The sequence below is a fragment of the Didymosphaeria variabile genome (genome assembly GCF_027946475.1).
Source record: "Didymosphaeria variabile strain IMI 356815 chromosome Unknown scaffold_5, whole genome shotgun sequence".
Taxonomy (NCBI): Eukaryota; Fungi; Ascomycota; class Dothideomycetes; order Pleosporales; family Didymosphaeriaceae; genus Didymosphaeria; species Didymosphaeria variabile.
This window is the reverse complement of record NW_026611624.1, coordinates 2640309-2660239: the sequence shown is the minus strand read 5'-3', so window position 1 is coordinate 2660239 and position 19931 is coordinate 2640309. Positions and strand designations below refer to the sequence as shown.

The 19931-nt window shown below is 52.1% G+C and overlaps 5 protein-coding genes across 5 annotated transcripts; 1 reads left to right on the top strand and 4 right to left on the bottom strand.

Annotated features, from left to right (window-relative positions):
* Positions 1-11: 11 nt before the first annotated feature.
* On the top strand, positions 12-8201 carry BPH1 (beige protein-like 1; the record flags this gene model as incomplete). The annotated part of the gene is made up of 6 exons (XM_056216117.1): positions 12-2682; positions 2732-3141; positions 3190-3667; positions 3719-5955; positions 6041-7816; positions 7881-8201. The coding sequence occupies 6 exons, from the start codon at positions 12-14 to the stop codon at positions 8199-8201; spliced, it is 7893 nt and encodes a 2630-aa protein (XP_056070364.1).
* A 453-nt stretch (positions 8202-8654) lies between these two features.
* N0V89_007353 (uncharacterized protein) lies at positions 8655-10512 on the bottom strand (the record flags this gene model as incomplete). The annotated part of the gene is made up of 5 exons (XM_056216116.1): positions 8655-8823; positions 9485-9888; positions 9947-10219; positions 10270-10396; positions 10466-10512. The coding sequence occupies 5 exons, from the start codon at positions 10510-10512 to the stop codon at positions 8655-8657; spliced, it is 1020 nt and encodes a 339-aa protein (XP_056070363.1).
* Positions 10513-10788: 276 nt separating this feature from the next.
* On the bottom strand, positions 10789-12685 carry N0V89_007352 (uncharacterized protein; the record flags this gene model as incomplete). Its single annotated transcript, XM_056216115.1, has 3 exons — positions 10789-11203; positions 11252-12551; positions 12604-12685. The coding sequence occupies 3 exons, from the start codon at positions 12683-12685 to the stop codon at positions 10789-10791; spliced, it is 1797 nt and encodes a 598-aa protein (XP_056070362.1).
* Positions 12686-14400: 1715 nt separating this feature from the next.
* YHC1 (U1 small nuclear ribonucleoprotein C) lies at positions 14401-15854 on the bottom strand (the record flags this gene model as incomplete). The annotated part of the gene is made up of 2 exons (XM_056216114.1): positions 14401-15675; positions 15849-15854. The coding sequence occupies 2 exons, from the start codon at positions 15852-15854 to the stop codon at positions 14401-14403; spliced, it is 1281 nt and encodes a 426-aa protein (XP_056070361.1).
* Positions 15855-16665: 811 nt separating this feature from the next.
* N0V89_007350 (uncharacterized protein) lies at positions 16666-19834 on the bottom strand (the record flags this gene model as incomplete). The annotated part of the gene is made up of 4 exons (XM_056216113.1): positions 16666-17059; positions 17134-17806; positions 18432-19446; positions 19499-19834. The coding sequence occupies 4 exons, from the start codon at positions 19832-19834 to the stop codon at positions 16666-16668; spliced, it is 2418 nt and encodes an 805-aa protein (XP_056070360.1).
* Between the last annotated feature and the right edge of the window lie 97 nt (positions 19835-19931).

The following is a 19931-nucleotide window of genomic DNA, read 5'->3' as shown; positions in this document are numbered from 1 at the left end:
CTCGACTGAACATGGCCGCTCGCCGCCATCGCTCCTCGACGGCTGCCTCGAGGGCACCGCCCATGAACAACCAGATAGCCGAGCTGCGTAGCCTCGCCGACGAGCTCATCCGTGCCTCTGAGACGTCTCCGCCGACAGCAGATGTCCTACAAGCCCAGAGCAACGCCCTCCGCCGCATGCGCCAGCTGTTGATCGACTCCCACGAGCATACGCAGACGAAAGACGCCTTCCGTCATGTACGCGGCTTCGAGGTTCTTCTCTTGACCCTGCGCTCTATCTCCGGATTCTACAAGCCTGACCAGCTCTCCCCTCCTGACCGCATCGACTTTTTCGAAGTCATAAAGAGCACACTAGACGTGCTCTCGGAGGCGCTCAATGACCACTCGGGAAACAGACGTTTCTTCGCCAAGAGGGTAGAGGACAATGGTTGGAGCGCGTTGGAGCAGGCTTTAGGCAGTACCGGCATATTTGGTGGTCAGTCCAAGAGCAAGCGGGATGATGCGGGGCAGGAGCAGCTGTTTGGCTGCCTTTTTGCCTTTGCACTTGGCGAAGAGGCAGTAACACGCATCTTTCGCGACATTGATAAGAAGGTCGAGGAGGCCCAATCGGAGGCAAAGGAGAACCAAGCCCGGGACGAGCAGCAACATGAAAAGAACACGACCGAGATTATGGTCATGAGCCCACACTCGACACACAGCGATGCCGATGTGAACATCGATGCTCTGCGCGCACAGGTGCGAACCATATTCAGCGGCACTGAGGTGCTCCAGAATTCGGATATTGTACCCACCATTCTACACTTCTGGAAGGGGTTGTCTGGCCTGGACGCACCAGGGACGCGCTCGAAGCCACTGTCAGTAGCTGTCCTGCTGGCCATACTGGAGATCACCACCCTATCTTCATACAACAAAGCTGGCGTGCACGTGACCGGGGTGCTCAGCATTATACTCCCCTTGTTGTTCGACAATCAATGTGCACCGGTGGAGGCAGGGCTCTTGCGAGAGCTCGCGGACCAACTGATCGAGTTTGGCATCAACAAGCTAGATGATGCGTACTACCTTTTCCGAAAGGCAGCCACGTCAGAGCATGCTGCAGAATTCTTGCATCAGGGAATGCGCATATCTCGCGGTGCGCCGTTCATCCAGTTCGACCTCTCATTACACGGTTTTAGCGCTATTGAGCTCCCGGACATGGGCCGCTCCTTTCCACCCATTTCCCCCGGCGGCGGCTACACTTTCGCAACCTGGGTCAGGGTGGACAAATTTGATCCCAATTGCCACACCACAATTTTCGGCGCATACGATGATACGCAGACTTGTTTCCTCATGGCTTACTTAGAGAAAGATACCCGTTGTTTTATCTTGCAAACCTATATGGGTCACTCAGCTGGCATAACTCCTAGTGTTCGCTTCAAAAAGGCACCACTGTTTCAAGAAGGCCGATGGTACCACATCGCGGTTGTTCATCGACGACCCAAGGCGTTGAGCCTAGGTGCCCATCAGGCATATCTATTCGTAGACGGTGAATTCACCGAGACCATGAAGGCCCACTACCCATCACATCCGCCCGTATTGGAAAGTAGCCAAGAAAGTTTCGCGTCTTTGTCTTCTAGCCGTGGTCAGCATCGCGTGCTTGCTTTCTTGGGCACGCCACGAAACCTGGCCCCTCGACTTGGGCGCAATGTGTTGACGTCGAGGTTGTCGATGGCTTCATTCCATCTCATTGCCGAGCCATTGTCAGACGAACTCATTGCTGTATATCACAAGCTTGGCCCGCGGTATTGCGGCAATTTTCAAGACAAGCTTGGTTCTTTTCAGACTTACCGTACTTCTGCAGAACTTCATGTGCTCAACGAGATCTTGCATCCTGGGAAAGAGGAGCGCTCCGAAATTGTATCCGCAATACGCTCTAGTGCGGGGCTTCTGATACCTGAATCTAAGATGTTGCTCAGCTTTTCACCAAGCTCTGTAATGGACGACGATGATCGGAACGCCATTGATGAATCGCAGTTAATTCGATCATTATCGAGAGACTCGGCAAAAGCGCTTCATCGATACACAAGGATGCACGGTACGCCCATCATTATCAACGCTGCGGTGCCATCAGTGAACGACGCTTTGTCGCAAGTGCGCGGGTTTGGTAGACTATCCGGCGATGCCGTGGTCGTCGTGCCTCAAGCACTCGACGATGCCATTTGGAGGATAGGCGGCTGTTCGGCGGTTGGTCTAAAGCTGGTACAATCCGCTCAAAGTCTGGGATCGGTGTTGCGTGCAGTTCAAATCCTCCTCGAAGCTGTGGAAGGCAACTGGCGCAACTGTGAGGCCATGGAACAAAACAACGGCTTTGCTGTGCTCGCTGAAGTCCTCCGCCAGAAGGTTGGACATGCTTTGACCGGATATAGCTTGCGTTCTTCTTCGGCTATTGATGTAAGCACTGATGACCGTGAAGCTTTCCTTTTCCGACTGCTTCGGGTCATCTTGAAATTTGTGGGGTACGATGAGCTGCACCCTGAGGAATCACTGATCATAAACCCGTTGGCTTACCGCGTCCTTCTCGTTGATCTGGAGATATGGCGCCAGTCTATGTCTCTGGATACGCAAAAGCTTTATTACAAGCAATTTGTCGACTTTGCCAGAGGTAGCAAACACCACCACTATAACGCAAAGCGATTTCAGCGCATCAGTAAGTGTACCTCCTACTATCGGGTCGTATATAGAGCTAATTAAAACAGGGGTGGTCAAACGGTTGACCGATGCTCTCAAGGGGGAACCGTTCACTCCGGAAATATTCCCACTTTTCCTCGATGCCTTCAAGGTGCTACTACAAGCGAATTTCAATGGCGAATCATCCCGGTCACTGTCACTGTTCGTCACATACGCTCTACATGATAGCCGTGCTTCATACGTAAAGCGACCACTGCGGCCGAAAGCCAGCACCCGCCGTCTCCGGAAAGGGACACCACCTACACTAACACCTGGGACTACGCCACGCTCCGCCAGCCCCGGTCAAGACCCTAGATCGCCTGCTGGTTTACCTCTTGCCGAACTGGGTGTTGCAGTTCTTGGAATGCTCGCCGAACTTCTGTGTGACCCATCAAATCTGAACGAGATCGTACGATTCGCGAAGAACGTCACAGGCAAGGTAAGATCCTGGGGATGTAGGATTGCACGACTATGCTAACGTCTTTAGTGGCTATTGTACCTTCTTGCAGAATCGGACCATCGTGTTGTCGTACTTGCTGCCAAGATTCTGGCACGTCTTCTCGTCGCTAATGGGCCTCACTACGTTAAGAAATTTGGGGAGAAGACCGGTGGCTTCACCATTCTGAAGAACAGGTTCAGACAATGGTGGAACACACCTGGTATCTGGACAATATGCTTCGCGCTCTTGTTCGGTGTAGACGTCGCGAAGATTGATTTTGAACGCGATTTTGATGTCCACAATCTAGTAGAGATCTTCATTACGAAGCCGCAAAAGTCGAAAGTCGAAATCCTTTACCCGGCCGTGTTTGCGGTAATCACTGCCATGCTCGATACTGGTCTGCGCGCTATTGTTCGAGATCCTGGGAAAACAGAAGACGAACCGTCGAAGAGCCATAATGGCGAAGCTACTGTAATTAGAGGACGCCGACGTACCATGTCACTCAATGCGAAGCAACCAACCATAGGTAGGAGAACTCTTTGCGCCTTGATCCATCATAGCTAACTGACGTGTCAAGATACGAAAGTACCACAGTCACAACGATTGAACGATTACGCTGGTGTTCTAAATTCAGCGATCCAGTTCTTGTCTGAATTGCACTCGCGGTCTGAGGCGTTCCGCGACTTCACTTGCTCTTCTAATTACATTCAAGAGCTCCTGTTTGTACTTTATCCGGTTATCGTCTCCTCTGATTGCGTGAGCGCTGAGACAGAGCTACTCTCGCGTGGCTCTGCGTTAACATTTGAAGGCCAGGATGTTGTCATACAACCTCTATCTAAAGCCAACGGCTCTCAGGCACCGGTTGTACGGACCACCACAGTAAACTCATCACCGTCGCCTTCGCCCCAGCGCGTTGTTCCACTTCGAAGAGCTTCCTCGTTCGTCCTTGTCTCCGCTGATAAGGCAAAGAAGGATCCGCAAGTTACTAGGCTCGAAACAATCCTGTCCCCCAGACAGAATGGGCCCGTCGCCATGAGGATAGGAAGCTCGGTTGTAGAGGCGGTTCTTGAAGTCGTGCTACTTGTATACCATGATCAACTCTTCAATCGCAAAGAGTTCCCTGGGCTCGCCTTATTCATGAGGACACCCCCTGGCTTCCAAGAACATCAAGCGTACTTCGAATCCTACGTCATGCGACAGACCATCTCTTCCGTTACCAGCGCTCTGCAGCTGAGCCAGACACTGCTCCACGAGCCGCGGGTGCTTAGCAATCTCTCGCGCTTAGTTACTCATCTCTCTGAGGCCGTCTTTGAAGGTTGGTTTCTCGGTGGCGCGGAACCCTTGCTCGACTTCATTGGCTTCCTTCTAGAATATCTGGAGCGGCCCGATATTGCCAAGATCAAAACGGTCCAGCTGTGTGTGAAGCCAATCAAGACGATCCGCGAGAGATTTCTCAGAGTCATTCTACTTCGCCTAGCTGAGCCCGACAGCTCCGAGGAAGACTCTGCCGCTTCACGTCCCATATTGAAAGTTGTCTACTGGCAGCCAATCATCCTGTCGTCTGAGAACTCGGAATTATTCCATCTACGGCCTATGTGCTATCTGTTGTATACGAAGCTCTCATCGCCTCATGAAGACGTTCGCTTAGCGGCGGTCAACTTCTGGCGCCTTTTCTTTGTGCAAAAACCGACGGATGCGATGGCAATATTAAGCCAAACGATACCACCAGAAAAGCGAAAACTTTACGACGGTTTCCAAAAGCTCACAGAGTTAGACAATGAGTCTTTTTTAACTTGGTTCGAAAAGCACCAGACGGACCTCGATCGGTACTTTTACGGAGCTATGACCAGAGCTTGGGAAGACTACGCGAATGACCAGAACAAGAAAACCGAGAGTACCTCCCAAGAAAGGATCGCGAAGCGAAGAGACAAGCTGAAGCAGTGGCACCACGAGGAACTCACTAGCGAGCATGTTTGGAGCCAGCATGAGAGCACCCTGAACCATTGGCGGTCAAATATCCACGCTTCAGAGCGCACTAAGCACCAGCGCGATCTGCAAGACCAACAAGAGAATGCCACCTTCCTGGCTACCGTCATGTCTAAATTAGATAAACAACTTAGGGGGCCCTGCGCGCTCTTCGAAGACAGTCCTGCCCCCAAGTGGCGGTTAGACGAGACCGAGGGTCGTGACCGAAAACGCTTGCGCATCATCATCGACAGTACAGGTCGAGTACAAACTTACCAGCCGAAGAGAAAAGATACAGATCCGAACTACAGGGGCAAGCTGCGACTGGACACCACTGTTCCATCTGTCTCGGTTGGCGTTACGCCCATCGCAAGCACCAGCACTAGGCCTTCAATATCCATGACTGCGCCGGATGGATTGCAAGATGAAGCAGGCTCCGACAGCGAAGACGATTTCGAGATGGTAGAGGCGCTACTTGAGGATGATGATGGGTTCGAAGACAAGAATCGCAAAGTCATGCGAAGTCTCAACCGTGGAGATCAAGTGCAGTATGTCTGCAACATATCGCGCGTGGTGGGTTTGGAAGCAATTGAAGGCCTCTTGATAGTGGGGAAAGACTGTCTCTATCTTCTCGACGATTTCTTCCAACGAGCTGATGGTGAAATTGTTCGGGTCTGGCAAGCACCCACAGATGAGAGAGATCCGTATGTTCAAGTAATAGCCGGTAAGGAAGCCGTAACTCGTCGGCCGCCACCGAGGACTCACGATGAGACAACGCGACACTGGAAGTGGAGCGAAGTCATCAGTATCTCGAAGCGACGCTTCCTCCACAGAGACGTTGCAATCGAAGTCTTTTTTTGACGATGGCCGCAGCTATCTGCTGACGGCAATGTCGAATATAACCCGCAACGACATTCACTCGCGTCTTATGCAGCGCGCACCACATGTCGCCAAGCCGGACTTGCTCGTCAATCCCGAGCTCTCTTGGCGCCTCGACTCATTACGGAATCCCGAGGAGGCACCGCAAACTCTGAGCTCACGCTGGGCATCCGCTTTCGGCTCTGTATCGTCCCATCCAGTCACGAGAAGATGGATGAAAGGCGAACTTTCGAACTACCACTACCTTATGTTCGTAAACACGCTAGCTGGCAGGACATTCAACGATCTCACGCAGTACCCTGTCTTCCCGTGGATCATCTCAAATTACACAGATGCTGAGCTGGACTTGACAAATCCGAAGAACTTTCGAGACTTGTCGAAACCTATTGGCATTCAAAATCCCCTACAAGAAGATTTCGTCCGTCAAAAGTACGTCGCGATGCTGGAGATGGACGACACCGAGAATGCAGCCCACTACTTGACCCACTACTCCTCGGCCATGATGGTAGCTTCATACCTCATACGACTTCAGCCATTCATGGCTGCATTCTCACTCATCCAAGGTGGCCTGGATCACGCAGACCGTATGTTTTATTCGATTCAAAGTGCATGGGACTCGGCAACAGGGTCCAATATGACGGATGTAAGAGAATTGACACCAGAGTTCTTCTTTCTCCCTGAGTTCCTCACCAATGTCAACAATTACGACTTCGGTTTGCGAGCCGGTGGAGAGAGTATCGATAACGTCGCACTGCCCCCATGGGCCAAGGGCGATCCTGCTATCTTCATTGAGAAGCAGCGTGAAGCTTTAGAGAGTCCGTTTGTGAGTAAGAACCTTCATCACTGGATTGACCTCATCTTCGGGTACAAGCAACGCGGCGAAGCAGCAGTCGAAGCAGCCAATGTCTACGAGAGGACGACTTATCAAGGGGCCATCGATTTCGACTCTATCACAGACGACAAACTACGCGAGCTACATATTAGCCGCCTGAACAACTTTGGACAGACGCCGGTGCAAGTTTTCCAGCGACCACACCCTCAGAAGGAAGATCTCAACCCTAAGCTGCAGAAATTAGACACTGCTGCTGAGAGCCTCCACCGCCTACCGGGAACCCTCCTTGAATCCAACGATCGCGTGTCATCGCTCGCCTACATAACCAAGCACGACAAGCTCCTATGTTCGGCGCCTTTCAGGCAGAACATTCCACCCCTGTATGATCGCTACATGGAATGGGGTTTCACTGACGGCAGCGTGCGATTCTACGACTCGAACTCAAAGAAGATGGTGGGCATCTTTGAACACCTTCATTCTGGCCAGCTCACAGCGTCGTTCTTCGTTGATGGAAGGACATTGATCACAGCTGGAACTGATTGCACGATAGCGATCTGGAAGGTTCACAAGACAGAAAGAGGCACGGTTGAACTCCAATGGACTACTACGCTGTTCGGTCACAAGCGCCCGGTCGTCACTCTTGCGGCGTCACGTGCGTTGTCCGCCTTCCTGTCTGCCTCCTCAGATGGCCGTGTATTCCTCTGGGATCTCAATAGGTTTGAGTTTGTGCGTGAACTTGACCTTGGACCAGCACAAAAACGGGATCCGGTCTCGATACAAGCTGCGAAGATCAACAACGTTACAGGGCACATGACGTTGGCTTGCGGGCCGCGGCTCATCGTCACTACTCTCAATGGGGAAAAGTTGCTGGACCAAGATATCAGCGATGGCGAAGACGACTTCGATGGTATCACCGCCCTCGCCCTTTACGAAGGCGTAGGCAACGAGTGGTGCGAGCGTGAACTGATCTTCACTGGGCACCGCAGAGGCGTTGTCAAGGTCCGTAACTCGTCCCCCCTTCCTTCAATTCCCACACCCTTACTAAACCACCCTTCAAAATCAGATCTTCCACCTCATCCCAGCGCCCTCCTCCACAAACACGCCATGGGCCCTCACCCTCATTAAACAGCTCAACCACGGCGATGCGTCCCGCGAGGACGGCGCAAACCATCTAGCACCCATTACGTGCATCCTCCCCATGCCACACAATGTGTATACGGGCGACGAGGAAGGCAGAGTGGTACGTTCTTCTTTCTTTGATCTCAAGGAGTGGTGTAGTCGAGAGCAGGGTTACCCGGGGCAGGTGGAGTGGAAGGCAGGAGAGAAGACGAGCGCAGAGTGGGGCGGCACGCAGCTCGAGGTCAAGCGTATGAAGATCTTCTGAGCGTGCCGACCTCGGTCGGGCTTCCTGTTATTTCGCGTTTCAAAAGATGGTTGGGGTGAGGGTGGAAGGATGGCGTTGTTGGTGAGCTTCACCACTTGCTTATGATCACCGAATTACTTCATTGGACTGCACTAACGGCATGTGTAGTATGAGTGGGAATGTGTGCATCGCGGGCGTTAGCATCGAAGGTAACGTACATAGGGGGCACAGACATACAAGGCCTTCGGGTTTTAGGTGCGATCGAAAATTTCAGCGCGCATCGCTCTGTATGTTGCTACGGTATGTTGTTATCGGCGTATTTTGGACTTGACTTTTGAATTGTTGGAGTGCGTGCATTGCTCAATGTTCAAGTGACAGGGAAAGTAGAATCTAAATGGAATGCGAAATGATATCCCGCACCGAAGATTTGGTTTTCTCTCTATGTGTTGTGAGAGTTATTGACGTTGAAGTTTGCTATGAGCTTTCTTTCGCAATTTCATCCTTCTTTGCTTCGCCACTTGTCTCCTTGGTCTGCGCATTACCTTCCTCCTTGTCGCCAGATCCACTTCCGCTGCCCTGGTAGTGGCTGCCTTCTTTGCCGGGCTCGAAGATGGTGTTACCTGTGTGTTGGACGGAGTTAGACCTCCACAGTGTAATAGTAGGAAATTTGCGCGGATATGGACGTAGCTAGCATGTGGAGGGGAAATCGAGTCAACGAGAAAGGGAGAAGCGTACATGATGCGCAGTGCGCATAGGATCCGTCTTTCGTCAGATCGGCGCCGGCGCCACATTCGGGACATTTGACCATCTTAAGGATCAGTGGGGGCGCTTATGTGCACTTCCTGGGTTCGGTGTGTAGTACCGTGATGGGTAGATGAACGGTTGGATGATGCAGGGAGGGCACGAGGGGTACATCCTCAGTGCGTCTTGATTGGTGGAGTCTATCGATAACGCGTTACCTCGACGCGAGACATGCCAGAACAACATCGACTACGCTCTACACCACAGCTATTGAACGATGCCGCTTCACTCAGAAAAACTCAGAGATAGATTTTCCCATGGTTGAAGAGAAGAGCCCGGAAAGTTGGGGCACGTGCTTCGTTGTCGCTTTAGCATGGACCACCTGTGATTTCTCGCCGCAATGCGTTGTTGAGCAGGACCGTCTCGTCCGTGAATTCCCCCCTAATGATCAGGAACCTCTACCACGGCCTCCTCGCTCCCGGTTGCCTCAACGTTGCAACGTCGGCTCACTATTGATTTTCTGACCATCCATCAACGACCACTCATGTTTCCAGACGTGGTACAGCAAGCCAGGCGTCGTCTTCATACCCACATCGAGTTCCTCATATAATCCGGAGATCGTCTTCTCCTCGTACACATGCTTGGCGATGATATTGCGGAGTGTCGTGTCGGTGTCCGGGGTCGTGGTGAATGCAACGGTAACAGCCTCGAAGAACTCTTCTCCTGGAGGAAGGAGCTTCAAGCTCTCTTCGAACTTGAAAGCCACCATCTGCTTTAGTCCTAGAAGACCGTACTTGTCGGCGATGGCGTAAACGTTCGCGTGGATGATAGCGTCTCGGTGATTGATGGGTGGCGCGTAGCTATCTGGGGTGTCCTTTTTCCACTGAGCATACAACTCGAATATCGACCTCATCACAGCTATGCTGTCCAAGCTGAATTCCAATTTGATGACCTTGAACTTGAATTTCTGATGGTCGAATTTATCAGTACACATACTGTCCAGAGCCTTCGCTAGAGACACTTACGTCCTTTAGGCTGGGATGCTTCTCAGCCAATGCGGTCATGTGCTTGGCTGAAACTTTCCAACAACTCATGTCCCAAGCTTTTTTTAGAATGCCAGCTAACATATCGGGACAAGGGGAGTCGCCGACCTTCCTCCAATCCATCCTAATCCACCACGGTCCAGGGTCTTTATCTGAGGGCAGCTGGTAGTCCAACTCATACATGAACTGAATCATGCAGCCCACGATGTCGGGATCATCGTTTGGGAGGTTAAGCACGCCTTCGGTGGCTTCCTTCTAGAGCTGAGCTATCGCTTGGCCAAGCAAGGCTTCACTTGAGTACGTACCTTCCCGCCGAATCGAGTAGCCGCGTCGAAAAAGTCGGACTGGGAGCACACGATGGCTTTGTGCACGTCCCAAGTCTTGTTGCCACAGGTGATCTTGAAGTCGGAGTGTTTGCCGGTTTCAAGCAGCCTTCCCCCGTGTTAGCCTCTCCTTGCGGCCGTTGTAAGGTTTTAGGATGCAGCAAGTGCAAGGACTTACGACTTCATCGACTGCATGAACTCATCGTAACCCCGCTTTCGCGCCATGGCGGTGGTGACAGTTTAAGAAGGCGGGCTTCGATGTGAGGTAGGTTGAAGGTTGTTTGCTCGCTTAAGGCCGATGACGACCATCGGGAGGTCTGTGCTTAGCTGGTGAAGGTGAAGGTGAAGGTGAAATGGGAAGCGCGGCAATCAATTTGCTAGCGACGGAAATCTTGAATGCTATGTGCATTATTCAGGCAGTTTGGCGCCGTCCTCAAGTGCAACGATTCTAAACAGCATCAAAAAGAAAGAAAGGCTCGCAAACAAGCTGGGTATCGTGCGTTACTGCATGCTAGACAGATTATTCCACCCCAGCGGACCCAACCCGTCAACACCCGTCGGTGGTGGTCCATTCTCACTATTTTCCCATTCAAAGAAATTCTGCAAATCATTCAAATCAAACATCGGCTGCTCGATATTTTCCATGCCTGGGTAGTACACGCTGCCCAGTTGATCGGTCTGGGAAGACGTTGTATCCTGCATTACTTCCGGGTCCAAAGTTATTGGCCCGGAGGATGTCGCAATTGAGTATGGGTAGGTGTTGGTGGGAGCGAACTCGTTGGTGGTTGGAGGTGGGTTGGACATGTTTATCATAGGGTTAAGGTGGTCCGCAATGGGTCGCTGTACGGGCCGTGGAACTGGTAGATGTGTTGTTTCGGTAGTCGACATTGGTACCGGCGTCGACGGACTGCGCACACTGTTGATGCATTAGCGTGTTCCGTTGAGGTAACATCGAATGACAGACCTTGTTGTTGACCTCACATCCGTATGTGGGTCGACCGGGTCTTGAGGAGGTATGTATGGATCTAAAGGAGCACCTCGCGCAATGCTTTCGCGCACCTTATCAAGCCAACGCTCTGTGGTAACGTACTGCAAGCTAGTCAGGCTACGAAGCTTCACATTATCTGGTCGACTTACGAGAGGTTCCGCGAGCGGGTACATCTGGCTCATTGCCCGAAGAGCGCGGTTGTTGAGCTCCACTAGCTCAAGCGTACGGGTGGTTGTGGTCTCTGCATCTTGCTTCGACCTATCGAGGATGCGAGCAATGTAGTATAGCATTATGCGACTGCTGTTGTAGACGAAAGATGGTAAGATAGGGTCAGCGAGGTATTTGACACCGTGCTGAAGGATAGTCGAAGTGAGCACCGATACCTGTTGCGCATTCTCAAAGCATGCCACCTGCAGCTTTGCCATAAACCCGAACTGTTCCGGAGGAAACTCGAAAGGTTCTCGCATCTTGAAGAGATTCGGTAACGCTATGCGGTGCAAATCGCACAACACATGATGGTACATGCAATGGATGATGAATAGAGCGCCTAGCTGGGAAGACTCCCTACGGATGTAGATGTTATCAGAAGAAAAGGACATCCACTGGGGGTGACTGTATTTCCACTCTTCAATCTCCTTTGTGAGATTCTCAAACTCAGCGTTCGGTACCCAAGGTGGTTCTACATTATCCAGATGTTTGATGTATCGGAGAACGCGCTTCCATATGTAGGCAATTCTGACAAAGTATGCGCTCATGCCCATGTTTGCCCATGGTTGACCAGGAGTGTGCTCTGCTGATGCAGGATCGAGTACTTCGCCCGGGCGCAAGGTTTCGGTCACATGCGGAATCTGCAGGAGAAACTGCCTCTCATTGCATGGTAGTTGAAGCTTGATGTCCCTTTCGTTCAGAATAGTCAGTTGATCAACACCGCTGCCAGCCCAGACATCGACCATATAACAGGCCCACATCAGTCTTCGCCTCGACTCTCTCAATGAAACATCGTTTGTCACACCGGGCTGTTCTTCGGATTCCACGTGGATTTGGAGAGCGTGTGCCATACGCACAATCAGGCCTGTGAGGAGAAACGATCCGGCGTAGTTGCCAAGTCGCGCTTCATGGTCATGAAGCAGTACAAGTACTTTCAATTTCACGACGGATATAGTGCTGTAATCGGAAAAATACGTTTCTTCAGCGATCTTGGCCCACTGGCTACCCGCCGCTTGAATTACTTCGCGGGGAAGATGCGAAGTGGATTCACTGTATTCCAGAGCGTAGACTACACAAGCTATATCAGCCTTGGACGAGGAAAGTGACCTTGGGCCACTAACACTTCGCAGCGTGAGCGGACATGATGTGCAGCAGAGCCCGGTTTGCGCTGTCAATGACAAGGCTCTCATCGAGCATCCTCATGAATGAAGGTTTGTGTCTGAAAGGGATTACTGGTCAGTATCTGACTTCTAGGGCAGGGGAACGTACTGGATTCACTCACACGAAAGCGAAGACGCGGATCGGGTGGACCTGCAAGGTTATTGTACGAACCTATCTCGGGAACAAACTGTGTCTTACATTGTTGAAGTAGGCGTCTAGCAGCTGATGCAATTTCGCTCTTGGGGGAAGTTCTGTCGCAAATAGCCTGCACAAGAGTCATAAGCCGTGATTCTGCCGTGACCAGAGGGCCAGATTTACCATGATAGTGAGGAAGGATAATCTCCTTGCGGGCCCAGAGAAGGAGCACTGCTCGTATGTCGATAAGGCGAAGCTCCTGGCGTGTCCGGATGGTGTTGAGACACGGGTGTCACAGCATGGACCCATGCGGGCTCAGCAGCGTCTGCGTCGTAGGCACAGGCAAGCGACTTCTGTTTACATCTTGAACAGACTGGTCTCTCCCCTGTGCACTTGATCTTACTCTGACGACAAGGGATGCAGACTCGGAATGTCCTCTTGCGCTTGATCCCTGTGATAGCACGGGGCGCAGTGGGGCTCTCCAGCGGTTGGTCGCTGCCATGTTGCACGCAAGTCAACTGCAGTTTTTCGCAATTGAGGCATCCGTTTGGGCGCTCATCGCACTTGACCTGGCATTGGAGTCAGCCAGAGCATGCCATGTCCACGGTACTACTGATCGACCCGGTGGTAGCTGTAGTGCGGGTTACGCCAATATAGCGCGAACGCGGAGCGAATTGAGCCAGAGTGATTCGTAGCTGTGAACCCTACCGGCGGATCTACTTCTCTACAACGGTGATGCGATGCGCCTATTGTTGCTTCTACTTACTTTGCGAGCCCGACAAGTTGCACAAGCTGGAAACGAGTTAGTGTCTCAGTGTGTATCCCCATGGTTGGCGGGCGACTTGTTTCGGGTCGTCGGCGTGGCCAGAGGGCTACGCACCGTTCACCGGCCGTCTCCGCGGCCTTCCAACTTGGGGTGCAGTGCTCTCGAGAGGCGCTACGTCGTCGGACAGGTCCATCCGGTGGACCGATGAGGATTGGGGAGGCATTGTGCGCACAGTGAGGTGTTGAGAGTCTCGTACCCGCCCTGGACCTGTCGGCTCGTCGGGCTTGGCGACGGCCTTAGCCCTGCTCTGGAAACCGGCCACGCGACTATCTCTCTTCACTGACCGCCCGCCTCCCTCGCCCTCACCTACGTGGGTACATGGAGTAATCATTGACCGTGTCCATCAGAGGCTACTGACGTGCGCATACCTTCGCCGATATTCTCAAGGTCAAGTCTGGGCAACCTCGTTGTTTCATTTACTACTTCTCATGACTACAAGCAAGAAGCAAGGTCAACGCCCCTGCCTGCTTCCTCTTGACCGTCTTAGCTAGCGCCAGATATCTAGATTCCGCCCATGCAATGCCGGGACATCCTTGTTTCGTGTCCAAGGTGAAGACTTGGACGACTGCATTGCAATACAGCTTGCCTCTGCTTCCGTAGATATCCAAGCCAGACTCGACGCTCTGGCTACCGCTGGATGCCGCTTTTTTTGTGCTTCAATACCAAGATCAAATTGGCCTGCCCTCGGCTTGGCAGCCCACAAGCCGGTCCATAACGCGGCTTCCAGCTTCCATCATGCCCTGTCAAGTCTTCTGCGATGAGATACTAAGACCCTTGAACCTTTGTGGCGCCCACATCAATCAAAAACAGGTTCGTACCAGGGTCGCTCCGCCACCTCGTCCTCAAGCGCCCGTTTCTTCGGAGGTCGAGCCTTAGCGTCGTATTCCCTCCCACAGATGCGCCGTCTCCTTTCTGTAAAGTCTTTGCGGATGCCCACCCATACCTCACGATCCGTGCAATCAAGTTCGTTCGTCTCTGTGGATATCTTACGGCACGCTGGCTGATTTTTTTCCACCATGCCTGGCAGCGGCTCCAACCAGGGCTTCGGCATCGGCCAATCCGAAAAGTGTACGAACTTCGCCTCTTCCAGTGCCCCTTTCGGATCCCACTTCTCTTCCGGTGACCCCAGATAATTCTCATGCTTCGCATTATGGAACTCCCCGGAAAGCATATCGTATCTCCGATGCGGGATCACCGTACTCGATTTCTCGTACAGCTTGTTCAGAATATCCATGTCGTAATCGTGGCCTTCGTGGTGGTCGATCGCATACCCTACGCGCTTCCATTCGGCCTCGGACGGTTCAATGACGATGAGCTGGCTTGAGAGGAAGAACTTTTCAGGCATCCAATAGGCACGGGGCATGGCTACGGGAGCTGAGGGAAGCAAGAAGAGCTCGTCCATGTGGTCCAGGACTGTGCCGTCCGAGTCGATCGATATCACGCGTTTATACTGTGTCTGATTAAATGCTAGCAGCTTCGTGTAGCTGTCTTGCCATGTCGGGTCCCGCTCGTTCTGAAATGTTTTGACCTGAATTGGTGCCATTTGCACCTTGAATTCATCGCGCGCTTTCACCAGGAATTTTGTCTCAGACTCTGCGCCCTCGTTGAATTTTGCAGGGACTTGCCATTGTTGAGGGTACATCATCAGCAAGTCTGCCTTCGTGTTGTGGCGGCGTAGTGCTTCGAAAATCATGAGAGAGTTGCAGAGGTAACTGGGGTTCGTTACGTATTGGACGTATGCGAAGTCGGACCACTGTATCGAGGACTCGGGAGATGCCGTGTCACCGTCATTGCCCGCAAGATTGCCGTTGCTTCCGGTTGCGGTGCAATTACACACCGCCGGTGCCGATGCGGTTGCGTTATGTGCGTATTCGCGGACGCGTTCGTCTAGGTCAGGATACTGGAGAAGTAACACGCCAAACAGAAGCAGCAAGACAGTCGCGACAACCACCGTTCGTACGCGCCGTAGCATAAGCCAATTGGAGAGCTTGACCGGACTCTTTAGACCTCCTTCCACGTCCTCAGTAGCGAGCGGCGCGTACTTGCGGCGCCAGAACAACATAGCGATAGCCTGGAGGGTGTGCGGGTTAATATTTAGCGACTGGTCGTGTGTTGATCGTGAAATCGTCGGTTGCTGATGGTTGAATATTCTAGGCTGAAGGCGCTGCAGAAAGAGTGAGAAGTGAGCGCGAAGTGAGCGCGATCAAGAAGTGAACCAAAAGGTACGAGTGTTGGTTCAACCACAGCCATCGTCGTACCAGATGTCCATAAACGTGTCACCGTCCAGGTAGCGGCACAGTGCAGGTTCGACTCTCGGGTGTTTGGTGTTTTTGAGGCGCGGCAAAACACCTGTTCAATGAGGCTACGCGGCTTACGCAGCTTACGCAGAAATCCGGCTTCCTGGATGCAGGTTGCATCCGTCCAATATCTATACGAGCGATCTGCAGATACTCTATAATCTCACAGGAGCGAAGCGAACCGCACGCTGAATGGAACGTGGAACATCCAGCAAACAGTTCACTTTTCGTTATCTAAACTTCACCGCAAGTTGGCTCCATCTCAATAATTATAACATCGCTCAGTACGTACAGCAAATCTCACCTCTTGTTCATGAAGTCCCCATCTTTGCGTTATGGGCGCGCATATACTGGTCGACGATCTTATCCCCGTCTTTGGATGACCGGGTTTAACCACCTATCACGCTTTGACCCTGTTGCTTGTCTACATTAAGCAGTAGGTGTTCGAGCACGCTATTGGGCACCTCATGTTCAAGCATCGTTCTTTTCGCCCTTTTTAGGCAATGGTCGAAGCAAACCATTTACATAGATGCTGCTGTGATTGCCGGAGTCAAAAGTTGTCAGTCAAAGAAGCGGAGCGCGAGCGAGAACGGATTGGCTGTGTAGGGTAGGACATAGAGTCGCTTTATAGCATGTCTTTTTTAATTAGTACTCGTACAAGCGGAAGTCACGAGACATGGGTGGGATCACGTGGAGAGAGTGTCGAGGTCCACAATCAATACCGGAAGCCGAATGTGGCTTTACCACATGATCCATATTTCATTCTACAGCCTAGCCCTCGTCTCCCTACTGTCCTTCGCCATCTGTGCCAACTCCCAGCAGATCTCAGAGCACGGCAGCATCTCCTCTCCTACCTTCTTGGCCTCCTGACTACTCGCCTGCCTAACCGCATACCTACTCGCGATGCCCTGAAATATTATACTGTCACGGAACATAGCAAATGCGGTGCCCCACGCAAGTTCAGCAGCCGGGTTCCAGCCAGCCACTTCAGCGTACCACTGGATAACCTGATCACGGGATGGCAATCCAGGTGTCGTAGCACTAGGTGCGAAGGCAGGGCAAGAATTGCGACGCTCGGTGCTGAAGACGGTGTAGGTCCAGGGGGCAACGAGGTTGGAAAGGTCGGAGAGGGGATGTCCTATCGTGGACATTTCCCAACTACAGTATGTATGTTAGACTTATTCTTATTTCCCTCTTTGCAACAAGAAATAGTCAATAGGAGCGCCACTTACTCCAAGATCCCAATGACCCTCGGCTCCGTCTTATGGTACACCAAATTATCGATTTTGTAGTCGCCATGGATGGGCGTCCCCCGATCTCTCGGCTGACTTTTCCTGTCGCTGAAAAACTTCACGAGCTCCTGCATCCTGGGAACATCCCCAACGGCATCGCCTGTCTCGATGTCTCTGACCTTACTTTGGGCCTCTCCCAGCGTCGTGAAGGTTTTGATTTGCCGGTCATAGAAGCCTGATGGCTTCCCGTACGTCTCCAACCCTATCTTCTTGGGGTCCAGCCTATGCAGCTTCGCCAGCGTGCGCACCGCATCGTGCCACATCTCCGTCCTCTGCTCCGCGCTTACCCCGGGAAAATGCGGTTCAGTAACTATGCGCCCATCAAGGAACTCCATGATGTAGAACGGACTCCCGATCACGCTATCATCTTCACACAAGCCGTAGACGCGCGGCACAGGGACGTCCGTATGTTGCAAAGCGTTCAGGATGCGGTATTCGCGCTCCACCTTATGCGCTGTTTTGCTCACGAGTTTCCCCGGAGGTTTCTTACGGAGGACGAATTTGTCATTTTTAGAATCGGTGAGTTGGTATGTTGGGTTTGATTGGCCGAAGCCGAATTGTTTGAGAGATATGGGCGTGCTGATTGTGGGAACTGAGCGCTCGATGTAGTGTTCTTTGCACCATCAGTATGAGGAAAGCGTATATATTCTTAAGAACGTGAGGGCTTACCTAAAGACGTGATATCAATTGGCTGCCTCACTGGACCTGCCATGTTTCAAGTCGTTTATGTGTACTGATCCGAACTTTTGGATGACTCTGTAACATTTGCTTCGATGTCTTGCTAGGACACTGGGAACGAAAAGTGTACGAACGCTGCGTCGCCGTCTTCTGGGACGGTTCTTAGCTCGTGTTCGAGCTCTACGCGCATGCGGCCTCTGGTAAGCGGTGCGCCGACGATTCGCGACATTGCCGCGAAGGTGTAGCTTAGGCCGAGGTGTAGAGGTGGAGCTACACTAGTGTAGCACTGAGCTCTCCGCAATACGCTAGGTAGGTCTAGGCTCGGGAGAGAATAACCGTGAGGTGGCTGTCACGTGTGATGATTCATTAGTGTGCATCTGGCCGAGCACAGGATTGGCACACATGGGATGCTTGACGTGTACGACTGAAGACTTTGTAGAGCTTCGGACGTATACAAAACGAAGAGCAGCTGATGACGGCACAACCCAAGCGTTATGACCTTGCAAGATAAGGATTCATATATACATGTCAAGGATGTTGTTCATATTATTACACTATACCCCAGAACTCCTCCGGCTCCAGATTCCACTTTTTGCAAAGCTCCTTGTACCGCGCCGTGTACCTTTCTGCTCTCTCCCTGAAACCCTGTGCGGTCTTCATCTGATCTCTTCCAACCTGATGTCTATGTGCTGAATCAGGTCCATCAGCTACTCTGACGAATCGTGCGTATGTCCAGATCTCAGGTAAGGGTGTATGTTGCGTCAGACCTTGTCCTCCATAAATCTGCATAGCTTCATCAATGACCTTGAGGAGTGCGTTGGGAACCATGATCTTGCTCTGTGCAATAGCATATCGGCCAGCCTTGTTGCCGTGCAAGTCCATGGTATCTGCTGCGTTGAGGACGACGAGTCTCATCGCGTCGATAGTCATGCGCATCTCCGCAATCCGCTCGATGTTGCTGTCGAATTCGCCGATGAACTTGCCACGGGGTTTCTTACGCGGCTCGTAGCATCGTACCAGTGCAAGCTCGTATGCACGCTCAGCCTGACCGATGAGTCGCATGCAGTGGTGAATTCGTCCGGGACCGAGGCGGCCTTGTGCAATCTCAAAGGCGCGACCAGGGCCCAATATGATGTTCTCCCTCGGTACCCGAACGTTCTCGTAAATGTATTCACCGTGTCCTTCAGGTGCCCAATCATAGCCCATGATGGACAGATTCCTCACTTGCTTCAGACCAGGTGTGTTTGCAGGCACTACCAATGTCGTGTGTCTGTTCCAGGGGTTCTTGTTGTTCGGATCGGAACAGCCCATGAGTATGAATATCTGCATCTCGTCGTTGTATTTGCAATTGCCGTACAGCTTGCGTCCATTGATGATAACTTCTTTGTCTGTGATTTCCATCTTGATCCCCACTTGTGTAGCGTCTGACGAGGCACGGTCGGGTTCAGTCATGCTGTATGCGGAGGAGAAGTCGCCGTTCATTAGAGGATGTAGCCACTTCTTCTTCTGCTCGGGTGTGCAGTATTTGGCAAGGAGCTCGATGTTTCCGGTCTCTGGGGCATGACAATTCAATGTCTGATTTTGTGTTAGCACTCGTCCCGTCGAAGATGCGGTTAATCTGGCTCACCTGAGCGCCCCAGTACACTCGACCCATAATCTCTGCACAGCATGAGTACTCGAGATTTGTCAACCCCGGGCTCTCTTCAAAATGGTTGGGCAGGAACAGATTGAACAATCCCTGTGCCTTGGCCTTCTTTCGCAGCTCGGTGACAATAGCGGGCGTCGTCCACCTAGCCTCCTTCAATTGAGCCTTGTAGATGCGCTCGGCTGGAACACATTCATTTTCGATCCAATCATAAACCTGCTGTATCTTCTCGATAGCAATCCGGCCGAGCTTCGCCTGGACCCATGGCGGGATGCGTGCAAACGCCGGGTTGCCCTCGACCTGGATGCTAGTAGCCATGTCGTCGCTGTGATTCTGTGAGTGCTATTCGGGGTTTAGTTTCGATTGATCAACAAGCAGTCTACAGAAGTGAGGATTATCTGGAGCGTTCATGGTT